At 41.5% G+C, this 23,582-nt stretch overlaps 1 protein-coding gene across 1 annotated transcript; it reads right to left on the reverse strand.

The window, feature by feature from the left end:
• Positions 1-1,185: 1,185 nt before the first annotated feature.
• On the reverse strand, positions 1,186-19,517 carry LOC115176378 (phosphatidylserine lipase ABHD16A). The gene is made up of 19 exons (XM_029736374.1): positions 19,373-19,517; positions 18,915-18,971; positions 18,583-18,649; positions 18,221-18,307; positions 17,796-17,881; positions 17,507-17,580; positions 17,192-17,302; positions 13,825-13,939; positions 12,167-12,268; positions 12,009-12,072; positions 11,760-11,809; positions 11,280-11,403; positions 10,970-11,074; positions 10,678-10,741; positions 6,297-6,353; positions 6,129-6,191; positions 3,152-3,327; positions 2,337-2,383; positions 1,186-1,903 (listed from the first exon to the last, which is right to left on the reverse strand). The coding sequence occupies exons 1-19, from the start codon at positions 19,472-19,474 to the stop codon at positions 1,820-1,822; spliced, it is 1,635 nt and encodes a 544-aa protein (XP_029592234.1). The 5' UTR covers positions 19,475-19,517; the 3' UTR covers positions 1,186-1,819.
• Between the last annotated feature and the right edge of the window lie 4,065 nt (positions 19,518-23,582).

Below are 23,582 nucleotides of genomic sequence, written 5' to 3' on the forward strand. Positions count from 1 at the left end.
TGTCTTTCTTCGATGTCTTTGCTGCCAATCTTGTGCATTCTACTCCTTTGGTGAAATGATTAGGTCCAAGAGTTTTTCCTGAGGATGTGACCTGACCTGGAACTTTGAGTTATGGTCAGGGGGAAAAAAAACATGTAAGATCGCAGTTTCATAAATAAATGTCAACATTTTATTAAACATTAAGAGCATTATCAGGATACAGCCTTGTTAATAATGAGTGTCCGCAAAAAAAAGGTAGCACTTTAGAAAGTGAGGATGGCCTGGCTATATCTGTACAAAGTAGAGCTTTGTGTCTAGGCTAAATCTGAGGCTCAAAGCCAATTTATTTGGAATAACTGCTTCAGTTTTTTTTAAATGCAGCCAGAGGGAGACCTTATTCCTTTATGATGCATCTTTCCTTCCTTGTAGTAGTCAAAGGCAATAGGATAGAGCTCAATGGTTACTTCATGGAAGGAAGTATTTTAAATATCTAGTTCTCATAGTACCAGATGCTTCTTGAGGACGGCAGTGTATATTTAAGCAATAAGGCCAGGGGGGGGGGTGTGGTATACGGTCAATATACCGTTCTTATGTATGATGCAACGCGGAGTTCCGGGATACAGCCCTTAGCTGTGGTATATTGGCCATATCACAACCCCCCGATTTGCCATTATAAACGTAATTAGAGCAGTAAAAATAAATGTGGTATACGGTCTGATATACCATGGCTGTCAGCCGATCAGCATTCAGGGCTGGAACCACCCAGTTTATAAATATTTGTCACCCCACACCATCACGACATTCAGGTTAAAATATCAAAACAAACTGAACCAATTACATTAATTTGGGGACAGGTTTATAGCAATTCATAAACGTTATTTTACCTGAAATGCACAAGGTTCTCTACCTCCACACACAACGCTCAACCGAATCGTTTCTAGTCATCTCTCCTCCTTCCAGGCTTAAAAAAATAATACATTTATGCACTATGGCGCACGTGCGCAGCCGGTTTGGGTCCTGTGTAACTTTATTTTACCTCTCGGCAACACAAACGCTCGTTGACGCGTGCGAGCAGTGTGGGTGCAATAATTGAATAATATAGCTTTCTAAATGGATTTTGCGACGCAGTCAGGGTATTATACTCAGACGATAATAAGGAATTCCCTTAGACCACATTGTGAAAACAACAATTCTTTACCATTCACCCCATTGTAAAAGAGCCAACTTAGTTTATTTTTGTACAGAAATAAAACATGCTAAAAAGCTGCTGTGTTCAATGTACATGTAGAAAGGTCAAACATCACAACCTACTGTTCTCAATGCTCCCACGTTGAGGAAGAGCCCTGTGGCTTCAGGCTATTTGGCGTGGGAAAGCAGGCTATGTGTAGCTATGCGTGGGGAAAGCACTATCACAGGTAAAACTTAACTTGTTTAGTATAGTTCGTTTGTAACTCCACTCACTACTTGTAGCTGTATAACGTTGGTCTTGACTAGCTTGATGTTCCGGTCGGCCGCTAGCATCTTCATAAAAAAGGGGCATGAGGCAATATTACATTTTTCTAAGTAGTGAGAACGCCATGGAGCAGTAATCTTTAGACATGTACATTTCTTACATTTTGTAATTGATTAAAACAAGTAGACAAATGGCAAGTTTTTGCTATGGGGTAACCACAGGTTGTTTTCCCCACAAGTGGGCAGGGTCGCTACGTTCTAATACCGACTGGGTCAAGCTGCCTTGAACACCTCCCATAGATACATAACACATGCTCTGTAAACCTCTGATTGGTTGGTCTCGCCAGGCTCTTTGCTTCTCGTTTCTATCCATCCTTCAACCCTCTTTCTACAGTCTCCAAGGGGCAGTGAATTCAGAGTATGGGAGAGGAGTGCAGTGAGTTGAGTCGAAGTTCCGCATGTATTTCCGTGCCTGAGAAAGGGAGGGAACAAGTGATGGAGATGTGGGGAAAACGAACGAGAGAACATTCCCAATGGAACTCTGTAGATTTGCTTTTGTCTGACTTAAATGGAAGCTCACTCACCTCCTTACCATTTCCATATAAAGGGAATCAGATGTACTTAACAGGCATTAGCCCACCACAGAACAAATGTAGCAGCATTCGCTGTAGTAAATTACTTAAACCACAGAGCCAATAGAAATGCATTGCACCAGACACAAGGAGAGCACAGGTGACCTAGTTACTATGGAAACCTCAAGTGTTCTTCAGCATTGGGGGGGGGGGGGGACAGGTAAGCAAAGGATGGGGTGAAGGAGACATAAGATGAAAGGCACTGATGGAGAGGGGGGAATAGAACAAGTCATGTTGTAGAGAGGAGGAACAACGGAAGAAGCGGTTTCTCACCAGGAAAAGAGCCAGTTGCCGTCTTCCCTCCAGTGTCATGTCCTCACCTGACAAAACAGACAGGAAAAGCTTAAAACCACAACACACAAGTGTGTTTATACAGGTCTCTATGTCGTGATGCGTTTTGTTCTATATTTTTTATCCCATCCCCTATTGGCCTTTTGGATAGGCCGCCATTGTAAATCATTTCTTGTTAACCAACTTGCCTTGTTAAAAAAAATTTTTTATATGGATACACAATCTCAGCAGAGAGCAGTGGTGTAAAAATACTAAAGTAGTTTTTTGGAGTATCTGTACTTTACTATATATATTTTTGACAACTTGTATTTTTACTCAATACATTTTCCCCGACACACAAAAGTACTAGTTGCAATTTGAATGTTTAGCATTACAGGAAAAAGGTCCAATCCACACACTCATCAAGAGAACGTCCCTGGTCATCTCTACTGCCGCTGATCTGGTGGACTCACTAAACATAAATGCTTCCTTTGTAAATTATGTCTGAGTGTTGGAGCTGCCCCTAGCTGTCAAAAAAGGAAATTGTGCCGTCTGGTTTACTAAATATAAGGAATTTGATGTATAGCTTTTATTTTTACTCAAGTATAACAATTTAGTACTTAAGTACATTTAAAATCTGATACTTTTCTTAAAGTAGTATTTTACTGGGTTACTTTTACCACCTCTGGCAGAGAGTAGTGTCTAAGGGGCAGTAAACAAAGACCAAAATAAATTCCATCATCAAGTAGTTCATCTAGGGAGATTATAATCTAAATAAAACAGCTGTAATGGTGTTGTCATTTGAGGAGCAGTCTTACCAACGCTCCAGGGGAAGAAAACATCTCTCTCTGTCTTATACGACTGCAGTACAGACACACACCAGTCATCATCCACCTCATAGCTACTGTACACCGCTGCCTCTTCTGCGGGGTTGGAGGCTGCCAGCCATGCTCTGATGGCCCTGACTCCATCGTCTGTCATCACCTTGGGGTACCTGAAGATATGACATCAGAAAGGGTTTAAACAGAAACACAGCGCTCACTCTGTTCCTAGTGTATGTATACAGTTGAAGTTGGAAGTTTACATTAGGATGGAGTCATTAAAACTCATTTTTCAACCACTCCACAAATTTCTTGTTCATAAACTATAGTTTTGGCAAATTGGTTAGGACATCTACTTTGGCGTGACAAGTAATTTTTCCAACAATTGTTTACAGACAGATTATTTCACTTATAATTCACTGTATCACAATTCCAGTGGGTCAGAAGTTGACATACACTAAGTTGACTGGGCCTTTAAACAGCTTGGAAAATTCCATAAAATGATGTCATGGCTTTAGAAGCGTCTGATAGGCTAATTGACAATTTGAGTCAATTGGAGGTGTACCTGTGGATGTATTTCAAGGCCTACCTTCAAACTCAGTGCCTCTGCTTGACATCATGAGAAAAATCAAATCAGCGAAAACCTCAGAAAAAAAAAAGTCTGGTTCATCCTTGGGAGCAATTTCCAAACGCCTGAAGGTACCACGTTCATCTGTACGCAATTATAAACACCGTGGGACCACGTAGCCGTCGACCCGCTCAGAAAGGAGATGAACGTACTTTGGTGTGAAAAGTGCTATCAATCCCAGAACAGCAGCAAAGGACCTTGTGAAGATGCTGGAGGAAACAGGTACAAAAGTATCTATATCCACAGTAAAACAAGTCCTATATTGGCATAACCTGAATGGCCGCTCAGCAAGGAAGAAGCCACTGCTCCAAAACCGCAATAAAAAAGCCAGACTACGGTTTGCAACTGCACATGGGGACAAAGATGGTACTTTTTGGAGAAATAATGACCATAATGACCATCGTTATGTTTGGAGGGAAAAGGGAGGGGCTTGCAAGCCAAAGAACACCATTCCAACCGCGAAGCACGGGGGTGGCAGCATCATGTTGTGGGGGTGCTTTGCTGCAGGAGGGACCGGTGCGCTTCAAAAAATAGATGGCATCATGAGGATGGAAAATTATGTGGATATATTGAAGCAAAATCTCAAGACATCAGTCAGGAAGTTAACTTGGTCGCAAATGGGTTTTCCAAATGGACAATGACCCCAAGCATACTTCCAAAGTTGTGGCAAAATGGCTTAAGGACAACACAGTCAAGGTATTGGAGTGGCCATCACAACACCCTGACCTCAATCCCATAGAAAATTTGTGGGCAGAACTGAAAAAGCGTGTGCGAGCAAGGAGGCCTTCAAACCTGACTCAAGTTACACCAGCTATGTCAAGAAAAATTCACACTACTTATTGCGGGAAGCTTGTGGAAGGCTACCCAAAAAGTTTGACCCAAGTTAAACAATTTAAAGACAACGCTACCAAATACTAATTGAGTGTATGTGAACTTCTGACCCACTGGGAATGTAATGAAAGGTGAAATAAAGCACTCTACTATTATTCTGACATTTCACATTCTTAAAATAAAGTGGTGATCCTAACTGACCTAAAACAGATCATTTTTTGTAGGATTAAATGTCAGGAATTGTGAAAAACTGAGTTTAAGTGTATTTAGCTGAGGTGTATGTAAACTTCCGACTTCAACTGTATATACACTGCTCAAAAAAATAAAAAGGGAACACAAACAACACAATGTAACTCCAAGTCAATCACACTTCTGTGAAATCAGACTGTCCACTTAGGAAGCAACACTGATTGACAATAAATTTCACATGCTGTTGTGCAAATGGAATAGACAACAGGTGGAAATTATAGGCAATTAGCAAGACACCCCCAATAAAGGAGTGGTTCTGCAGGTGGTAACCACAGACCACTTCTCAGTTCCTATGCTTCCTGGCTGATGTTTTGATCACTGTTGAATGCTGGCGGTGCTTTCACTCTAGTGGTAGCATGAGACGGAGTCTACAACCCACACAAGTGGCTCAGGTAGTGCAGCTTATCCAGGATGGCACATCAATGCGAGCTGTGGCAAGAAGGTTTGCTGTGTCTGTCAGCGTAGTGTCCAGAGCATGGAGGCGCTACCAGGAGACAGGCCAGTACATCAGGAGACGTGGAGGAGGTCGTAGGAGGGCAACAACCCAGCAGCAGGACCGCTACCTCCGCCTTTGTGCAAGGAGGAGCAGGAGGAGCACTGCCAGAGCCCTGCAAAATGACCTCCAGCAGGCCACAAATGTGCATGTGTCTGCTCAAACGGTCAGAAACAGACTCCATGAGGGTGGTATGAGGGCCCGACGTCCACAGGTGGGGGTTGTGCTTACAGCCCAACACCGTGCAGGACGTTTGGCATTTGCCAGAGAACACCAAGATTGGCAAATTCGCCACTGGCGCCCTGTGCTCTTCACAGATGAAAGCAGGTTCACACTGAGCACATGTGACAGACGTGACAGAGTCTGGAGACGCCGTGGAGAACGTTCTGCTGCCTGCAACAGGTCATACAAGCACGTGGAGGCCACACACACTACTGAGCCTCATTTTGACTTGTTTTAAGGACATTACATCAAAGTTGGATCAGCCTGTAGTGTGGTTTTCCACTTTAATTTTGAGTGCGACTCAAAATCCAGACCTCCATGGGTTGATAAATTGGATTTCCATTGATTATTTTTGTGTGATTTTGTTGTCAGCACATTCAACTATGTAAAGGAAATCAGATCTAGGATGTGTTATTTTAGTGTTCCCTTTATTTTTTTGAGCAGCGTAGTACAAGGCAACACAGATGTCTGTGTAAGGTTGTGGATAATCAGGTCTGTAGTGTACATAGACATACACAGCCTATGTGAGGTCTTCGAGACAGAGAACCAACCTGAACTGCAGAAGTTTGAGCAGGAGGTTGTTTCCTCTGTTGGACATGATGTCTTCTGGACCCCTGAAACAACAGTCCGTCAGTGAAACCAGCCACTATGCGCTGGTAAATCGAGGTAATATGAACGGGCTTTAAGTCTCCTTTATTCATGCCTTCATAGTGACTTACGTGGTGGTAATGATCTCATCTTTGGTTCTTCTGATCAGAAGCACTGGTCCCTGGTACCTAAGGAAGAACTCTTGAGTGTTAGGGTCATAAAATACTCAGAACCTCCCATCTTCCCTTAGGGTAAACAGTACCCCTTTTGATTTGAACAAAACCTCCCATACACATTTGCCCATTGTAGAAGTGCTCAGAAATTGTCCTTTTGGACCTGAATGCCAAAATATTCAGGAGATAAAAGGTACTCAAAGTTGACCTATTTTGCATATCCCACCATACCATCAGATAGCCATGTCTTCATCACTGAAAAAGATAAACAGTTGTAAGTTGTAATCAATTAAAAGCTTAAAAAACTGGGTTATCCAACTATTTTATTATTTCTTAAATAATGATTTTTTTTTTTACAGTCATTTTAACCTTAAACACAATTGTCTAAAAACTTGTAAACTCTTTTGTTCTTCATATTTGCATATGTTGTAGCTTATACCCTATTTTTCATCTGATGTTCTAGGCTGCATCACATCCGGCCGTGATTGGGAATCCCATAGGGCATCGCACAATTGGCCCAGCGTCGTCCAGGTTTGACCGGGGTAGGCCATCATTGTAAATAAGAATTTGTTCTTAACTGACTTGCCTAGTTAAATGAATTAATAAAAAAAGCATTTGTGCCCGGTTGAGACAACATGCTCGAATAAAGTAGTGGTCACGATACCAGAATTTTGACTTCAATACAGATACCAGGACTAGTATCACGATACTCAACACCAAACAAATGAATATTAGCCAGTCACAGAATGACACTTGATCCAGACAAACTCAGCTACTGACTGCTCTGTTCAATCGTTGGGCATCTTTTAAATTCAATGTCATTAGATTTTAATGTTTTTACGGCAGCATTTTTCAGAGACTGTATAATTGATTAATTAATCCATACATAGCAATCAATTTTACTTGGTTTTTACTCATCTATTTATATAACGGTAATTTATTTGAATGGTTAATCTCTATTGATAAACTGGGTAAATCAAGTTGTAACCTAGGCCTATACACAGTGTACAAAACATTAAGAACACCTTCCTAATATTGAGTTACACATAGAAGTAGCTTATTTGATAAAACTGTGCGCTGTGTCTAACCAGTAATGATGTCATTCACAAGAGGGGGGGGGGGGGGGGGGGGGGGCATCGGAGCCGTATTAGCACACCATTCACTTCACTGAGGCAATAGATCATCCTTGGGAGAGACGTACCTTTACATTAGCTGCGCTGACAGACAGACTTGATCCGCGAGTCAGATTTGACAGAAGTACTGAATGTAACAAATTCTAGTAACAAACCATTTTTCATGTTCTAGTATTGAAAAGGCCCTGAATGCTGATTGGCTGACTGCCATGGTAAATCAGATCGTATACCATGGGTATGACAAAACATTTATTTTTACTGCTCTAATTACATTGGTAACCAGTTTAAAATGGCAATAAGGCACCTCGGGAGGGTTGTGATATATGGCCAATATACCACAGCTAAGGGCTGTGTCCAGGCACTCAGCGTTAAGTCGTGCATAAGAACAGCCCTTAGCCGTGGTATATTACCACACCCCCTCGTACCTTATAAGTATACCATGCAACACAAGAATGCAGGTTGGTGTCATGTTTTGGCTGATAAATGCACAAAAAAAAGTGAATACAATGGACATTTCAACTTTCAAATGGTACCACAAAGATGGTTGGTGGTCCACACAGAATGTTGACTTGAATGGGAATATCTGTTTTAAATTACTGTCAATCCGCCATAGAAAACCTATAGAAATATAGATAATAGAAAATGTATGACCATTAAAGTTAACATTCAACGGTGGGTGGACCAGGGGCCATCTGTGGTAGTAATTAGAAGTTAAAATGTCAATGGTGTAACAGCTAAATTGCAGTGGTCTGAAGGAATAGGTCCATTCTATTAATTATATTTCTATGATTAAAATGACACCCACCCTGTATTCAAGAGCATGTTGTGTTTCAACACAAAAACCTCTATGTAAAATAGGGTCTAAGCTAATTGATAATTGACATTAAAAGGTAGCATAAACGTAACATGGATTTGCATTACAATACACATCAAAAGTACCAATGCAAACGTACACCTTACTTTTCTATTTTTGGAGTTATAACATAAAACTGATCAGTGTTCCGAAGAATGCTGAAGTCATGAAGGAAAATGTTTTTCCGGAGTGTGATGTAATTTGGAGGACCCAGCAAGCCAGCCTACTCCCTATTATATAGAAGATACTTAGGTGCCGATACGATATGTATTGCAATTCGATGTTCCAAACATATTGTTCACCATATGTCTGCCGCAGAGGTACAAGAGAGCCATAAGAAAACGAAATTTGATCAGTTATAGAAATAAAAAGTGATAACTAAATTGTGGAAAACAAGCAACGAAGGAAACATACTGGAGTTTTGGTGCTGATACAGCCAACTAGCGCAAAAATAATATTGCAACTTTGTCAAAACAATACATTGTAAAAAAATTAAATATGTTTCGATATGTAACTATTGATTCCCCTCATCATCATCATCATCATCACTCTTAGCCCTATCTGCCTGCTAACATTACGTTAGCACTGTAAACCAGTTGCTACCAACACCTAGCTTACAGCTACATGAAAGTAGACCAACTTTTTGAAACTACATAACGCCAAACCAAAGAATGTCAGTTATGTTAGCTGGCAAGCTAGCATTTGTTATTTATCCTCCTTTGGTCGTCTCTCTTTCCAGTTCTCTGCTGCCAATGACTGGAACGAACTACAAAAATCTGAAACTGGAAACACTTATCTCCCTCACTAGCTTTAAGCACCAGCTGTCAGAGCAGCTCCCAGATCACTGCACCTGTATATAGCCCATCTATAATTTAGCCCAAACAACTACCTCTTCCCCTACTGTATTTATTTTGCTCCTTTGCACCCCATTATCTCTATTTCTACTTTGCACTTTCTTCTACTACAAATCTACCATTCCAGTGTTTTACTTGCTATATTGTATTTACTTTGCCACCATGGACTTTTTTGCCTTTACCTCCCTTATCTCACCTCATTTGCTCAAATTGTACATAGACTTATTTTTCTACTGTATTATTGACTGTATATTTGTTTTACTCCATGTGTAACTCTGTGTTGTTGTATGTGTCGAACTGCTTTGCTTCATCTTGGCCAGGTCGCAATTGTAAATGAGAACTTGTTCTCAACTTGCCTACCTAGTTAAATAAAGGTGAAATAAATAAAAAAATAAATTTAGCCAACTAGTCATTAGCCTAGCCAACCACCACGGTTATGGTCAGCAAGCTAGAGCCCAACTACTGGAGACCAGCTAGAGCAAAACTAAAACAATCCCAGATTAAAAGCAGAGACTTGATGGTTGTGGCCCATCCGATGGTAAGAGTGCAGGCTGAGTTAGCTACCAAAGCTAGGGGAGGTGGGCGCTTCACCAGGGTGAAATCCAAAATAGATAACGTTAGATTCCATGTCAGTCAGCTAGTGCGCTTGCACTAAGCCAAGGTGGAAAAAGTTACAAAACTCCCGTAGCCTACTTCACAGAACATGGTGAAAAGTACACAAAATAAAAAGTAGAACAGACACAGTACTTCACAATTAGAGCAAGCAGGTAAGAGTTCTTCGTTTTGAGCCCAAGGCAAGAAAGCACCAGAGCCTGCAGTGGTAACGGGTTCCCACTAGATAAAACAGCCACAAAGTCTGAATAGCATGAGGAGTGGCTAACGTTAGCCAGATGGAGATCTTCTAGTTCGGTAGCTACGAACTCTGTAGCAGAGTAGATCCTCCATATGACGTTGAGAATAGTTTATTAGTTATCCGGAAATAAGTTAAATATGTAATAACTTAAAAACATAACTACATGTTTGTACTCATCGGTAACCAGACCATGACTACAACTAAGCCTTTGACTACACTTGTTACATTGGTGAGTAAAAACTCATGCTTCCTACCCTTTAAAAAGGGGTGAAAAAAATAAACATCTAGAATTTATACAATAGTTTGACAACCCTGTTTAAGCTTTTAATTGATAATCGACCTCAACCGTTTATCTGTTCCAGTGATGAAGACATGGCTATCTGATGGTATGGTGGAGTATGCAAAATAGATCAACTTTGAACATCTTTATTCTCCTGAATATTTTGGCATTCAGGTCCAAAAAGTCCCTTTCTGACCACTTCTTCCATAGGTAAACATATATGGAAAGTTTTGTTCAAATCAAATGGGATGCTGTCAAAAAGTGATTAAATTCAAATAGATTTGCCCCATATTTTCCATGGATGATATGTTTGTGTCAGTCACACACACGCAAAGTGTTTGTGTGAGTAAAGAGTGTTGCACTTACTTGCAGAGCTGATCTGCGCTGTTGAGGTTCATGTACTGCCTGACTGTGTGTGTCACCAGCGGCCCTGAAACACCGTTTTCATTGTCAGATCCTGAACCAAACACAGCCCTTACACAGACACACACCGTAGGCCTTTAGGAGATGCTCTTATCTAGAGTGACTATTCACTTCTTAAAGAATATATCTCATAATAGGAAAAAAAAGTGTCATCCAAAGACATAATACATTTCTGTTTATATGACATCATTGGTCTTTTCCACGCCTTGACCTATGACCAATGCGCGAGACTCACTCCAGCTGTCGGGCATGACCTTGAGGGCCAGAGGCAGCAGGTCATCAAAGGAGGCGTCCAACACCAGCGCTTGGATCTCTGGATAGGACATCACCGCCCAACTGGCTGAGAGAGAGCAATATATAGACCGAGAAAAGGAAGTATGAGAGGGGAGGAGGAGAGAGAGGGTGAGAGAGAAGCACGAGATGGAGAGAAAATTATGAGGGGGAGAAATAAAGATGTGGTGCTTACAGTATGTTGGTGAAATTGGAAAACTCATTCCCACAACAAACTAGGGCAGTCAAACTGCATATACCAGTAGGGTCCATACCTGTGAACCCCCCTATGGACCAGGCATACACCACTATGTCACTGAGCTGGAAGCCCAGCTTGTGAACTGCAAACTGGATCACTACATCCATAGCATTGGCCTCATTCTGGGGGAACGGTACGCCCTAAAAGAAATAAGGGAGTGGATAGGGGAATGAAGAGTTATTGTTTTATATTTACTTTCATGTCAATGCACATTTTGAGACGGAAACAAATCTGCTGCTAACACAGACATTTTAGTAATTTAGCAGGCACTCTTATCAACTCAGTAGTGAGTGGATACATTTTCCTACATTTACTTGCTGGTCCCCTGTGGGAATCGAACCCACAACCCTGTGTCTTCCAACATTCTCTATGAATGACCCGTGTAGACAAACCAGACTTTCCACATAAGACAAACTTGCCTAATAATGCCATTGAAATATGCTGGTAAATTCACACAAAAGCGTGATGGGGAAGAGCGAGGGACACTAAGGCTTACCGTGCTTCCTGCAAAGCCAGGGTGGTTCCAGCCAAGCACTGAGTATCCACCTGCAACACAGACAGACAAACAGTTTTATACTGCTCTTGTTTGAATTTAACAGGTTATGGGAATATGTTAACAACCATGTATGAACAGTGATCTTTACAACGAAGGGAGGAAGGAAGGATGGTAAGTAAGATGAGAGGAAGGAAGTAAAAAAGAAGTATTTCTAATGTGTAAAAAAAGTGTCAGACAGAGGTTCCTTACCTTCCAGTGGAGTGTTCATACAGCCCACCTCATAGAAGCCTGCGTTCCCCTCACAGCAGATCACCTACAGCAGGACATACAGCAAACACTATAGACCTCACATGGAACCCCGGGTAATGTTGTTATGATGGTTCATAGAGCCTAGTGCAGGTCCTTACCAGAGTCTGTCCGTGCTGTCCTTCGTCTCTCCTGCGGTCCACAAACATGGTATCAATCTCATTCCCATCACACGCCACCAGCTTGTTCCTCTGGCCCTCACACTGCACACAGAGAAGAGGGAGGTACAGAAACGGATCGGAAGAGAGAAACTTAAGTTAAGCAGTTCTATAAGCGAAAGGTTGCATACATTGCATTCGGAAAGTATTCAGACCCCTTGACTTTTTCCACATTTTGTTACAGCCTTAATCTAAAATGGATTAAATAGTTTTTTCCCCCTCATCAATCTACAGACAATACACCATAATGACAAAGCAAAAACAGGTTGTTAGAAATGTTTGCAAATTTATAAAAATAAATAACTGAAATATTACGTTTACATAAATATTCAGACCCTTTACTCAGTGCTTTGTTGAAGCACCTTTGGCAGAGATTACAGCCTTCAGTCTTCTTGGGTATGACGCTACAAGTTTGGCACACCTGTATTTGGAGAGTTTCTCCCATTCTTCTCTGAAGATCCTCTCAAGCTCTGTCAGGTTGGATGGGGAGTGTCGCTGCACAACTATTATTAGGTCTCTCCAGAGATGTTTGATCAGGTTCAAGTCCGGGCTCCGGCTGGCCCGTTCACTGACATTCAGAGACTTGTCCTGAAGCCACTCCTGCGTTGTCTTGGCTGTGTGCTTCAGGTCGTTGTCCTGTTGGAAGGTGAACCGTCATCCCAGTCGGAGGTCCTGAGTGCTTTGGAGCAGGTTTTCATCAAGGATCTCTCTGTACTTTGCTCCCTTCATCTTTCCCTCGATCCTGATTAGTCTTCCAGTCCCTGCCACTGAAAAGCATCCCCACAGCATGATAATGCCACCACCATGCTTCACTGTTGGGATGGTACCAGGTTTCCTCCAGACGCGATGCTTGGCATTCAGGCCAAAATGTTCAATCTGGTTTCATCAGACCAGAGAATCTTGTTTGTCATGGTCTGAGAGACCTTTAGGTACATTTTGGCAAACTCCAAGCAGGCTGTCATGTGCTTTTTGCTGAGGAGTGGCTTCCGTCTGGCCACTCTACCAGAAAGGCCTGATTGGTGGAGTGCTGCAGAGATGGTTGTCCTTCTGGAAGGTGATCATTGGATTCTTGGTCACCTCCCTGACCAAGGCCCTTCTCTTGGTGGTTCCAAACTTCTTCCATTTATGATGGAGGCCACTGTGTTATTGGGGACCTTCAATGCTGCAGAAATGTTTTGTTTTTTGGTACCCTTCCCCAGTTCTGTGTCTCGGCACAGTCCTGTCTCGGAGCTCTACAGACAATTCCTTGTTTTTGCTCTGACATGCACTGTCAACTGTGGGACCATATATAGACAGGTGTGTGCATTTCCAAATCATGTCCAATCAATTTAATTTACCACAGGTGGGCTCTAATCAAGTTGTAGAAACATCGATGATTAATGGAAACAGGATGCACCTGAGCTCAATTTCAAGTCTCATAGCAAAAGGTCTGAATACTAAAAACCTATTTTCGCTTTGTCATTATGGAGTATTGTATGTAGATTGATAACAAAATGTGGGAAAAGGGGTCTGTATATTTCCGAATGCACTGTATATGAATACATGAACTATTGTAAATGAATGTAACCTGACCCTACTGTGGGGTGTGTGTGGTGACTCACCTCTTCTATAAGTCTAGCCTGGCCCTGTTGTAGCATGGGTCTCATAGCCCTTTGCAATAGGAATACAGACCCAGGGTACAGCATCCTCCTCCCAAATGAGTGGGCAATCAGAAAACTAGAGAAGAGGAGAAAGAGGGAGGGGAGAGAAAAGGTAGCGTCAGTGGGCTAGCAGGCAGTAATGTAATATCAATGAAATATACCAAGCCTGCCTGCTATAACAGTGTGACGCAGAGAGACAGTGATAGAAACAGTAGTTAGTTACATTATGACCTGTGTAGTACAATATCTGACTATGTTGCATGGTAGTGTGGTATATTGTAGTCTATTGAGTGTTTATACCTTACGATGTGGCATGGTAGAATATCGTGTATTTGGTTTAGTGCCTGATGTGGTAGAATATAATGTATTTAGTTTAGTACCTGATCATGTGGTATGGTAGAATATAGTGCATTTAGTTTAGTACCTGACGATGTGGTAGAATATAATCTATTTAGTTTAGTACCTGTTTATGTGGTATGGTAGAATATAGTGCATTTAGTTTAGTACCTGAAGATGTGGTAGAATATAATGTATTTAGTTTAGTACCTGATTATGTGGTATGGTAGAATATAGTGCATTTAGTTTAGTACCTGACGATGTCGTAGAATATAATGTATTTAGTTTAGTACCTGATTATGTGGTATGGTAGAATATAGTGCATTTAGTTTAGTACCTGAAGATGTGGTAGAATATAGTGCATTTAGTTTAGTACCTGACGATGTCGTAGAATATAATGCATTTCCACTGAACAAAAATATAATGTAAGGTGTTGGTTCCATGTTTCATGAGCTGAAATAAAAGATCCCAGAAATGTTCCATACTAACAATAAACTTTTCTCTCCAATTCTCTGGACAAATTGGTTGACATCTTTGTTAGTGAGCATTTCTTCTTTGCCAAGATAATCCATCCACCTGACAGGTGTGGCATATCAATAAGCTGATTAAACAGCACGATCCTTACACAGGTGCACCTTGTTGTGTGGCCTTTTATTGTACCCAGTACACAATGCCACAGATGTCAAGTTGAGGGAACGTGCAATTGGCATGCTGATTACAGGGATTTCCACCAGAGTGGCAAACATTGTTTTAGAGAATTTGGCAGTATTTCCAACCGGCCTCACAACCGCAGACCATGTGTATAGTGTCGTGTGGGTAAGCGTTTTGCTGATGTCAACAATGTGAACAGAGTGCCCCATGGTGTTGCTGGGGTTATGGCAGGGTTTCCCAAAATCGGTCTTCGGGACCCCAAGGGGTGCGTGTTTTGGTTTTTGCCCTAGCACTACACAGCTGATTCAGATAATCATCAAGCTTTGATCATTTGAATCAGCTGTGTAGTGTTAGGGCAAATACCAAAGCGTGCACCCCTTGGGGTCACGAGGACCGAGTTTGGGAAACGCTCGGTTACGGTACGGCCAGGCATAAGTTAAAGCCACAATCAACAGCCCGATGAACTCTAAGCGAAGGAGATGTCGCGCTGCATGAGGCAAATTGTGGTCACACCAGATACTGACTGGTTTTCTGATGCATGCCCCTTTTTTTTTTTTTTTAAGGTATCTGTTACCAAGAGATACATATCTGTATTCCCAGTCATGTGAAATCCATAAGGCCCAATGAATTTTTCAATTGACTGACTTCCTTATATAAAGTGTAACTCAGTAAAATCTTAGAAATTGTTGAATGTTGCGTTTATATTTTTGTTCAGTGTAGTTTAGTACCTGACAATGTGGCATGGTAGAGTACAGTGTATTGTGGGTATTTTAGTCTGTTTATACCTGACAATGTGGCATGGTAGAGTACAGTGTATTGTGGGTATTTTAGTCTGTTTATACCTGACAATGTGGCATGGCAGACAGGGGTCGACGTTAACGCTTGTCCGAGGCAAGAAATAAAAAAATTAAAAAAGACGGACAATAAGAATATAGATTTAAGTTGTCCGAATGGAAAAGTAAAATAATCCCAATATAAATTAGGGTTCTCCATTCAGAATTGGATCTGTGTCTTCCAGATGCAGTGTTACACACTGTTCTCCTGATCTATGCAGAGCGCATCAGAGTATAATTATTGAAAGCCTGCACAGGCACGAGTAGTCTTTCAATCAGGCAGTCGAGAGATGTGTTTTTGAGACTAAAGCCAGCCGCATGTGCACATTTGTTGATATTCATTGCTTGTTAGTGAGTCATTTGCCCATTTATAGCTCATTTTTGGTCAGCAATGAAAATCCTGGAAAACTCATGGTGTCATGGTGCCAGTGGGCTGCGTGTGCCAGCGGGCCATTGCCAGAGGAGAGACTTGCGTAGCAGGTAAAATAATGATATACAACAGACTAACTAGATAGACAATTCAAAACATAGTGTAGTTTGGCTGGTTATCTTGCTAGTTAACTACTTAGCATGTATTAATGTCATTGACATGTCCGATGTCCTAAAATAACTGGCACTTGTGTATAACCGCAAATGAGGGACACAGTCGATACGGGTGCAGTTGATGAAACCAAATGAGGCATACTCTGGTTGTAAAACAGCCTCTGAAGCCCTAAAAATTGGCTAGGATTCTCCTCTATTCAATACTGGCCATGTAATTCTGACAAAGTTAAAAATATATATTCTTAGAATAGCCTAATTGACAAGTAACTCCAATGTTGTCAACATCTTCCCTGAACACTGAATATTTTAACCTTACAAATAGATAAACATCTTAGTTAGCTACCTCGCCAACCGTAGCCATTTGATCCCTGGTTCATTTAACGAGGGAATCATTGTATAAAGAAAGTATTGGTTGTAATTGTAATGTTGCCAGGGTGGACAAACCATCCTCCAGGTGATTCCAGGAGAGCTACTGGGTGTACAGGCTTTTGCTACAGCCCTGCTCGAACACACCACATTGTAAAAAATGATCAGCTGCTCAACAGGACCTTGATAAACTGACTGGTGTATTTGTGCAGGGTTGGATCCAAAGTCTGCACACCCGGTAGCTATCCAGATGGAGGGTTGACGAACCACATGTGTTTTAAACAGTAGCCTATCAGTGCACTATTTTACTTTGTGGGGGGTTAAGTGCCTGCTCAAGGCCACAACAGCAGGAGATAATGTATAGTAATGAAGGATGTTTTATATCATACAACACAATTTTCAGTCACCTTTTTGCCCCATGGTGTTACATACTTGTCCCCCCCCAAAAAAGGTGACGAGCGTTCGCACAAGTTTAAGAAATAAAAAAAATAAAAAATAAAAAAACCTGTCCTACTTGTCCAAAGGACAAGTTGCTAAAAATTGTAATGTCACACCCTGGTAGAGTACAGTGTATTGTGGATATTGTAGTCTGTCTATACCTGACAATGTGGCATGGTAGAGTGCGTAAAGAGTTGAGCACGCTGTCTGCTGCCCCTCTTAGTTTGGGCTCTGGCTTCAGTAGAGACACTCCTGTCTTAGACAGCAGCTTCCTGTCACACAGGATGTTAGAAGGGACATTAACAAATCACAAGAGCTATATAGTGAAAATAGAGCCTTACTCTCAAATCATAACCCAGACACAGTCATCCTGTTTACATTTACTGTACCACCTTGTGCATTAACACACGTGTAAAAGGTTCACATCAATACGCAAATTACACACACACACACACACACACACACACACAACTCACGGATTGCTAACTTCTTCCCAGCTAAAGTCTGCCGGCCAGTGAGAGAAGTCAAAATCATAGCAGGCCAGTTTTTTCTACAGACAGAACATTCAAAATTAGTGACCAGAAAGAATAGCTGTGGCTTGTTTCTTGAATTCAAGATTGACAACCACTAGCAAAACAGGCCTGAGAATAATATCAAATGACATAAAGGGTACTGGTTAGACATAATGCACCAAATGGGGAATAGGGAGGGTGTCATTTGAGACGCAGCCCAGCTGTTGACCAGCTGTTGCCATAACAGTGTTACCTTGTTGCTAGGCGTGTGGTTCTTCCTGGTTTCCTCCAGAATGGAGATGAACTGTTGATACTCAGAGTTCCTCCACCGTCCCCAACCTGAGAGAGAGGGGAAGGGAGAGAGAAGCAGAGAGTGCCAGAGAGTCTCAGGGGTGTACTTAGTGTACCTGATAGACCCACACCTTGTGAGGGAGTCAGTGTGTGAAATCGGAACATCACAGGAATGCAATCGTAGTTGCCGGCAGCCTAGTCACACACAATCCAATGTCTGTGTAGTAGATGATGAACACCAGACACTACATTCTCTACAATTAGGTTTTGAGATGTTATAATATTTTATGGGGAGAAACAAATCCATTGAACACAGAGGATTTCTCAAACCAGACCAATCCAGGAAGAGCAATACAAGTTCAGTAAAAATAGTGGTAAAGTTCTCACCTCTCAGACAGGCGACTCCCAGCAGACAAACCATTACTGTTCCCACATACTGACTGACTGGGACCAGCTTACTGCTGCAGATGTACCCTGAAACACACAGCAACGCTTTGGCCTACGAACACTATACACACAAACAACTAGGTTAGTAATACCCATTTGCTCCCTCTTTCTTGCACTCTTTCGCAATCAAGCATGCACAAATGTCCTATGTCAAACCATATCATCACTAGCCAGTACCAATACTTATCTACTACACTACAGCTGGGCGGTATTAATAGTTAAACCAAATAAGAGCATTACTGCATGAGTCATTTTTATTACCTTTCATATCGCATGAGTGAACACACACACACACACACTACCTTTTCTGTAAAGGTAGCAGAGGACGAGAGGGGAGCTGTAGTATGACAGAGACCACAAAGCTGATGCCTGGACGGAGAACACACAAGAGAACAGTTACATCTCGACACAAAGTATGATAATGTATAGACTACCAGTATAGCTATGCGAGTGTGCTACTTGTCTTTACTTGTGGCTTCAATTTATGCAAAAACAAAGATCAAAGGTTGTGTATTACAGTGCAGGCCACTGCATGTAATAGTAATATAGAGTTTGTTCTCTAGCTAATCAAAACAGAGTCATGACCAACAATTAGATACTACAACTTGTGGTAACTTGCTAGTTATATACAGACCCATCCGAGGATGCTGTCAGTGTGTTTCTCCAGGCTCTTGGGTTGATAAGTCCATCCCTGGGGTTGTAAGATAAGGGGAAAGTAGTTAGCTGCTAAATGAGTGGTGACTAGCCAAGCCAGCTATGGATAAGTGCAATGATCTCCCTGCCTAGCTAGTAGCGCTAACGTTAGCTACCTAGCATAGCTAGCAATGACTTGGGTTACGTGCTTGGTAGCATGCTCTCCTGCAACAACGCAAAGATAGTCATTATACTTGATTCTCCTGGTATCTAGCTGAACATTCCCAAATGTGTTAACTACGCATCATTTTTCACATTGTCACCTATATCATTCAGTGACTGACAGCAGTTTCACGTCCTGACCGGAGAGCGAACTACTGCTAGCGTTGAACAAAGTTGCATTTCTATCTCTTCCTGGGTCGGTCACAAACACAAGCACGGTATCTGCCGTGAGCCTACCCTCCTCCCTGCTCTTCCTTCGGGTCGGGACTCCCCCTGTGAACGGTGCACTCTCTGGAGATGAGGCCCCAAAAAGCAGCGAAACCACATCCAGCCGGCCATTCTTCCTCCGGTAACTACGGCAGTCGACACCGGACGTAAATTCCAAACATACGAAGTCCAAGCGTTTTCTTCTTCGGTATAATAGCGTTCGCAACAATTATATGTGCATTCCGCCACCTACTGTACAGGTGGATAATAAATATCCAAAAAAGGGAATAATGCAGGGTAAAAATAAATCCATACCAACTATCAATAACACATTTTGAATTAAACTACATCAGCATGGTTTTCTGTTCTAATCAGGTACTTAACACAGGCTCAGAAGGATCCTGTGAGGGTGGCATATTTTCTGGCGACTGTAGTCCTTGCAGTGCATCTGCCATGAAGTCTTCTCAGCTGTACAGATGTAATGATGTCCAGCTTCTTGGACACTTGTGCAGTACAATTAATAACTGTGGCTATAAATGCTACCAAATCTACCTTCTTTACAATAAGTGTATCCAGATCACTTTGATGTTTAACATTTGCAACAGGTTGCGGTGCATCCATGGCCATATCTTCTTCAGAACTGTGGGCTGTTTCCCCTTCAACTCTCTTCACCACCGCCTCCATATAAGATATTTGCTGTACAGCCCTGATCCTTGACACCTCAACCGTTTTCACCCTAACAGGGCACTCTGGGAATTCGGGAATATGATCCCCACCACAGTTGCAACATTTTACATTCACAGACTCTTCAATAGCATATTCCTTTCGCCTGAAAACACTTGAAGCGTGGCCAAACTACAACTTTCTAAATTTCTTGCATTGCTTCGGGTGTTGAATGAACGCTCTTATGGGGTATCTTATATATCCCAGCTTTACATAGAGTGGTAGAAACTCTTCATCAAACATCAATAATACAGATAAACTTTGCTCCTTTTCCCCCATTCTCCATACGGGTCAAGCATTAACTACTCCTGGAATTTTTTGCTTAAGATATTGATTATCAATGTCCCAAGGGATGCCAGAGATATCACCTTTTACCAGTGCCCTGCTCCAAAAATCAAAGCTGTCCACTTCATGCATCGATAATTTCACAAGCCACAATGCACGCTCCCTTTGCTCTTTAGATACACACGATATCAAATCGAATGTATTTATAAAGTCCTTTTTACATCAGCAGATGTCACAACGTGCTTAACACCATACCACTCCTGGTTACTTTGACTGCATCCACTTTTCCCAACACCTTCATCACAATCCTCGTGACTTCAAAAGGGTTTCCCAAATGAACATATTTATCCAAAAAACGTACTCCAACAAGCAACAACTCATCAGAGTCCTTTTCCACAACAATTTTTGCCATTTTTGTACCATTCTTAGGCTTCACTGTTGTCCACTCATCTTTCTCACTAGCTGTACACGACGCGCTTTCATCTTCAAACAACACTTCCACTTCCGCCATCTCGGCCCTTTCTCGGAAGAACTTGTCACTTTCCGTGCATGAGTTTTAGGAAGAATAATTTTTCATTTTACTGTTGTAATAAATGCTGCAATAACACAGTTGTGACAATAACATTTGGTTTGATTACAGACAATTAAGATTAATTTGACCCGTTTATTAGGTGATGTTTATTGAAACAGACAGACCAAAAGTCCAAGGTGAAGGTTTACATTTCCCCCAACCCAGATCTATCCTTATGGCCAGTGATCAACATCACTAAAACTTCATACCCCTTGACTTATTCCACATTTTGTCGTTTCAGCCTGAATTCAAAATTAATAAACAATATGTATTTTTCTCACCCATCTACACAAAATAACCCATAATGAAATAAGTGAAAACATGTTTTTAGGAATTGTAGCCCATTGATTGAAAAGTAAATACAGAAATGTACATAAGTATTCCTACCCCTGAGTCAATACACATTAGAATCACCTTATTAAGCAGCGATTACTGCTGTGAGTCTTTCTGGGCAAGTCTCCAAGATATTGTACAATATTTGCACATTATTCTTTTTAAAATTCTTCAAGCGCTGTCAAGTTGGTTGTTGAGCATTTCTAAACAGCCATTTTCAAGTCTTACCATAGATTTTCTAGCCGAGTTTTGTCAAAACTGTAACTAGGCCACATTCAATGTCATTTTGGTAAGCAACTCCAGTGTATTTTTGGTCTATTTTTAGGTTATTTTTTAGGTTATTGTCCTACTGAAAGGGGAATTTGTCTCCCAGTGTCTGTTGGAAGGCAGACTGAACCAGGTTTTCCTCTAGGATTTTGCCTGGGCTTAGCCCTATTCCATTTTACATATACAGTACCAATCAAAAGTTTGGACACACCTAATCATTCCAGGGTTTTAATTTATTTGTATTATTTTTGACGTTGTAGAACAGTAGTGAAGACATCAAAACTATGAGATAACACATATGAATCATGTAGTAACCAAAAAAGTGTTAAACAAATCCAAACATATTTTAGATTCTTCAAAGTAGCCACCCTTTGCCTTGATGACAGCTTTGCCCACTCTTGGCATTCTCTCAACCTGCTTCATGAGGTAGTCACCTGGAATAAATGTCAATTAACAGGTGTGCCTTGTTAAAATTTCATTTGTGGAATTTCTTTCCTTCTTACTGCGTTTGAGCCAATCAGTTGTGTTGTGACAAGGTAGGGTTGATATACAGAAGATAGCCCTATTTGGTAAAAGACCAAGCCCATATTATGGCAAGAACAGCTCAAATAAGCAAAGAGAAATGATAGTCCATCATTACTTTAAGACATGAAGGTCAGCCAATGCGGGAAATTTAAAGAACTTTGAAAGTTTCTTCAAGTGCAGTCGCAAAAACCATCAAGCGCTATATTGAAACTGTCTCTCATGAGGACCATCACAGGAAAGGAAGACCCAGTTATCTCTGCTGCAGAGGATAAGTTCATTAGAGTTACCAGTTTCAGAAATTGCAGCCCAAATAAATTCTTCAGATTTCAAGTAACAGACACATCTCAACATCAACTGTTCAGAGGAGACTGCGTCAATCAGGCCTTCATGGTCACATTGCTGCAAAGAAACCATTACTAAAGGACAGCAATAATAAGAAGAGATTTGCTTGGGCCAAGAAACACAAGCAATGGACATTAGACCGGTGGAAATCTGTCCTTTGGTCTGATGAGTCCAAATTTGAGATTTTTGGTTCCAACCGCCGTGTCTTTGTGAGACGCAGAGTAGGTGAACAGATGATCTCCGCATGAGTGGTTCCCACCGTGAAGCATGGAGGAGGAGGTGTGATGGTGTGAGTGTGCTTTGTTGGTGACACTGTCAGTGATTTATATAGAATTCAAGGCACACTTAACCAGCGTGGCTACCACAGCATTCTGCAGCGATACGCCATCCCATCTGATTTGCACTTGTGGGACTATCATTTGTTTTCAACAGGACAATGACCCCAAACACACCTCCAGGCTGTGTAAGGGCTATTTGAACAAGAAGGAGAGTGATGGAGGGCTGCATCAGATGACCTGGCCTCCACAATCACCAATTGAGATGGTTTGGGATGAGTTGGACCGCAGAGTGAAGGAAAAGCAGCCAATAAGTGCTCAGCATATGTGGGAACTCCTTCAAGACTGTTGGAAAAACATTCCTCATGAATCAGGTTGAGAGAATGCGAAGAGTGTGCAAAGCTGTCATCAAGGCAAACAGTGGCTACTTTGAAGAATCTAAAAAAAAAACATATTTTGATTAGTTGAACACTATTTTGGTGAATACATGATTCCATATGTGTTATTTCATAGTGTTGATGTCCTTACTATTATTCTACAATGTAGAAAATAGTTTAAAAAAATAAATAAATAAATAAATGATTAGGTGTGTTCAAACTTTTGACTGGTACTGTAAAAGGGGTAAAGAAAAGTACAGAAATGTATAATATATATACTAACAATTGGAAATTTCGTGATTTCCAATTGGTAGTTACAGTCTTGTCCCATCGCTGCCACTCCCGTACAGACTCAGGAGAGGTGAAACACGACCCTGCCAAGCCGGACTCCTACTTAACACAGTGCTCACTTAACCTGGAAGCCAGCTGCACCAATGTGTTGGAGGAAACACCGTCCAACTGGAGATCATGTCAGCGTGCATGCACCCAGCACACCACAGGAGTCGCTAGAGTGCGATGGGACAAGGACATCCCGGCCGGCC

Source organism: Salmo trutta, chromosome 37 (genome assembly GCF_901001165.1).
Source record: "Salmo trutta chromosome 37, fSalTru1.1, whole genome shotgun sequence".
Lineage (NCBI taxonomy): Eukaryota > Metazoa > Chordata > Actinopteri > Salmoniformes > Salmonidae > Salmo > Salmo trutta.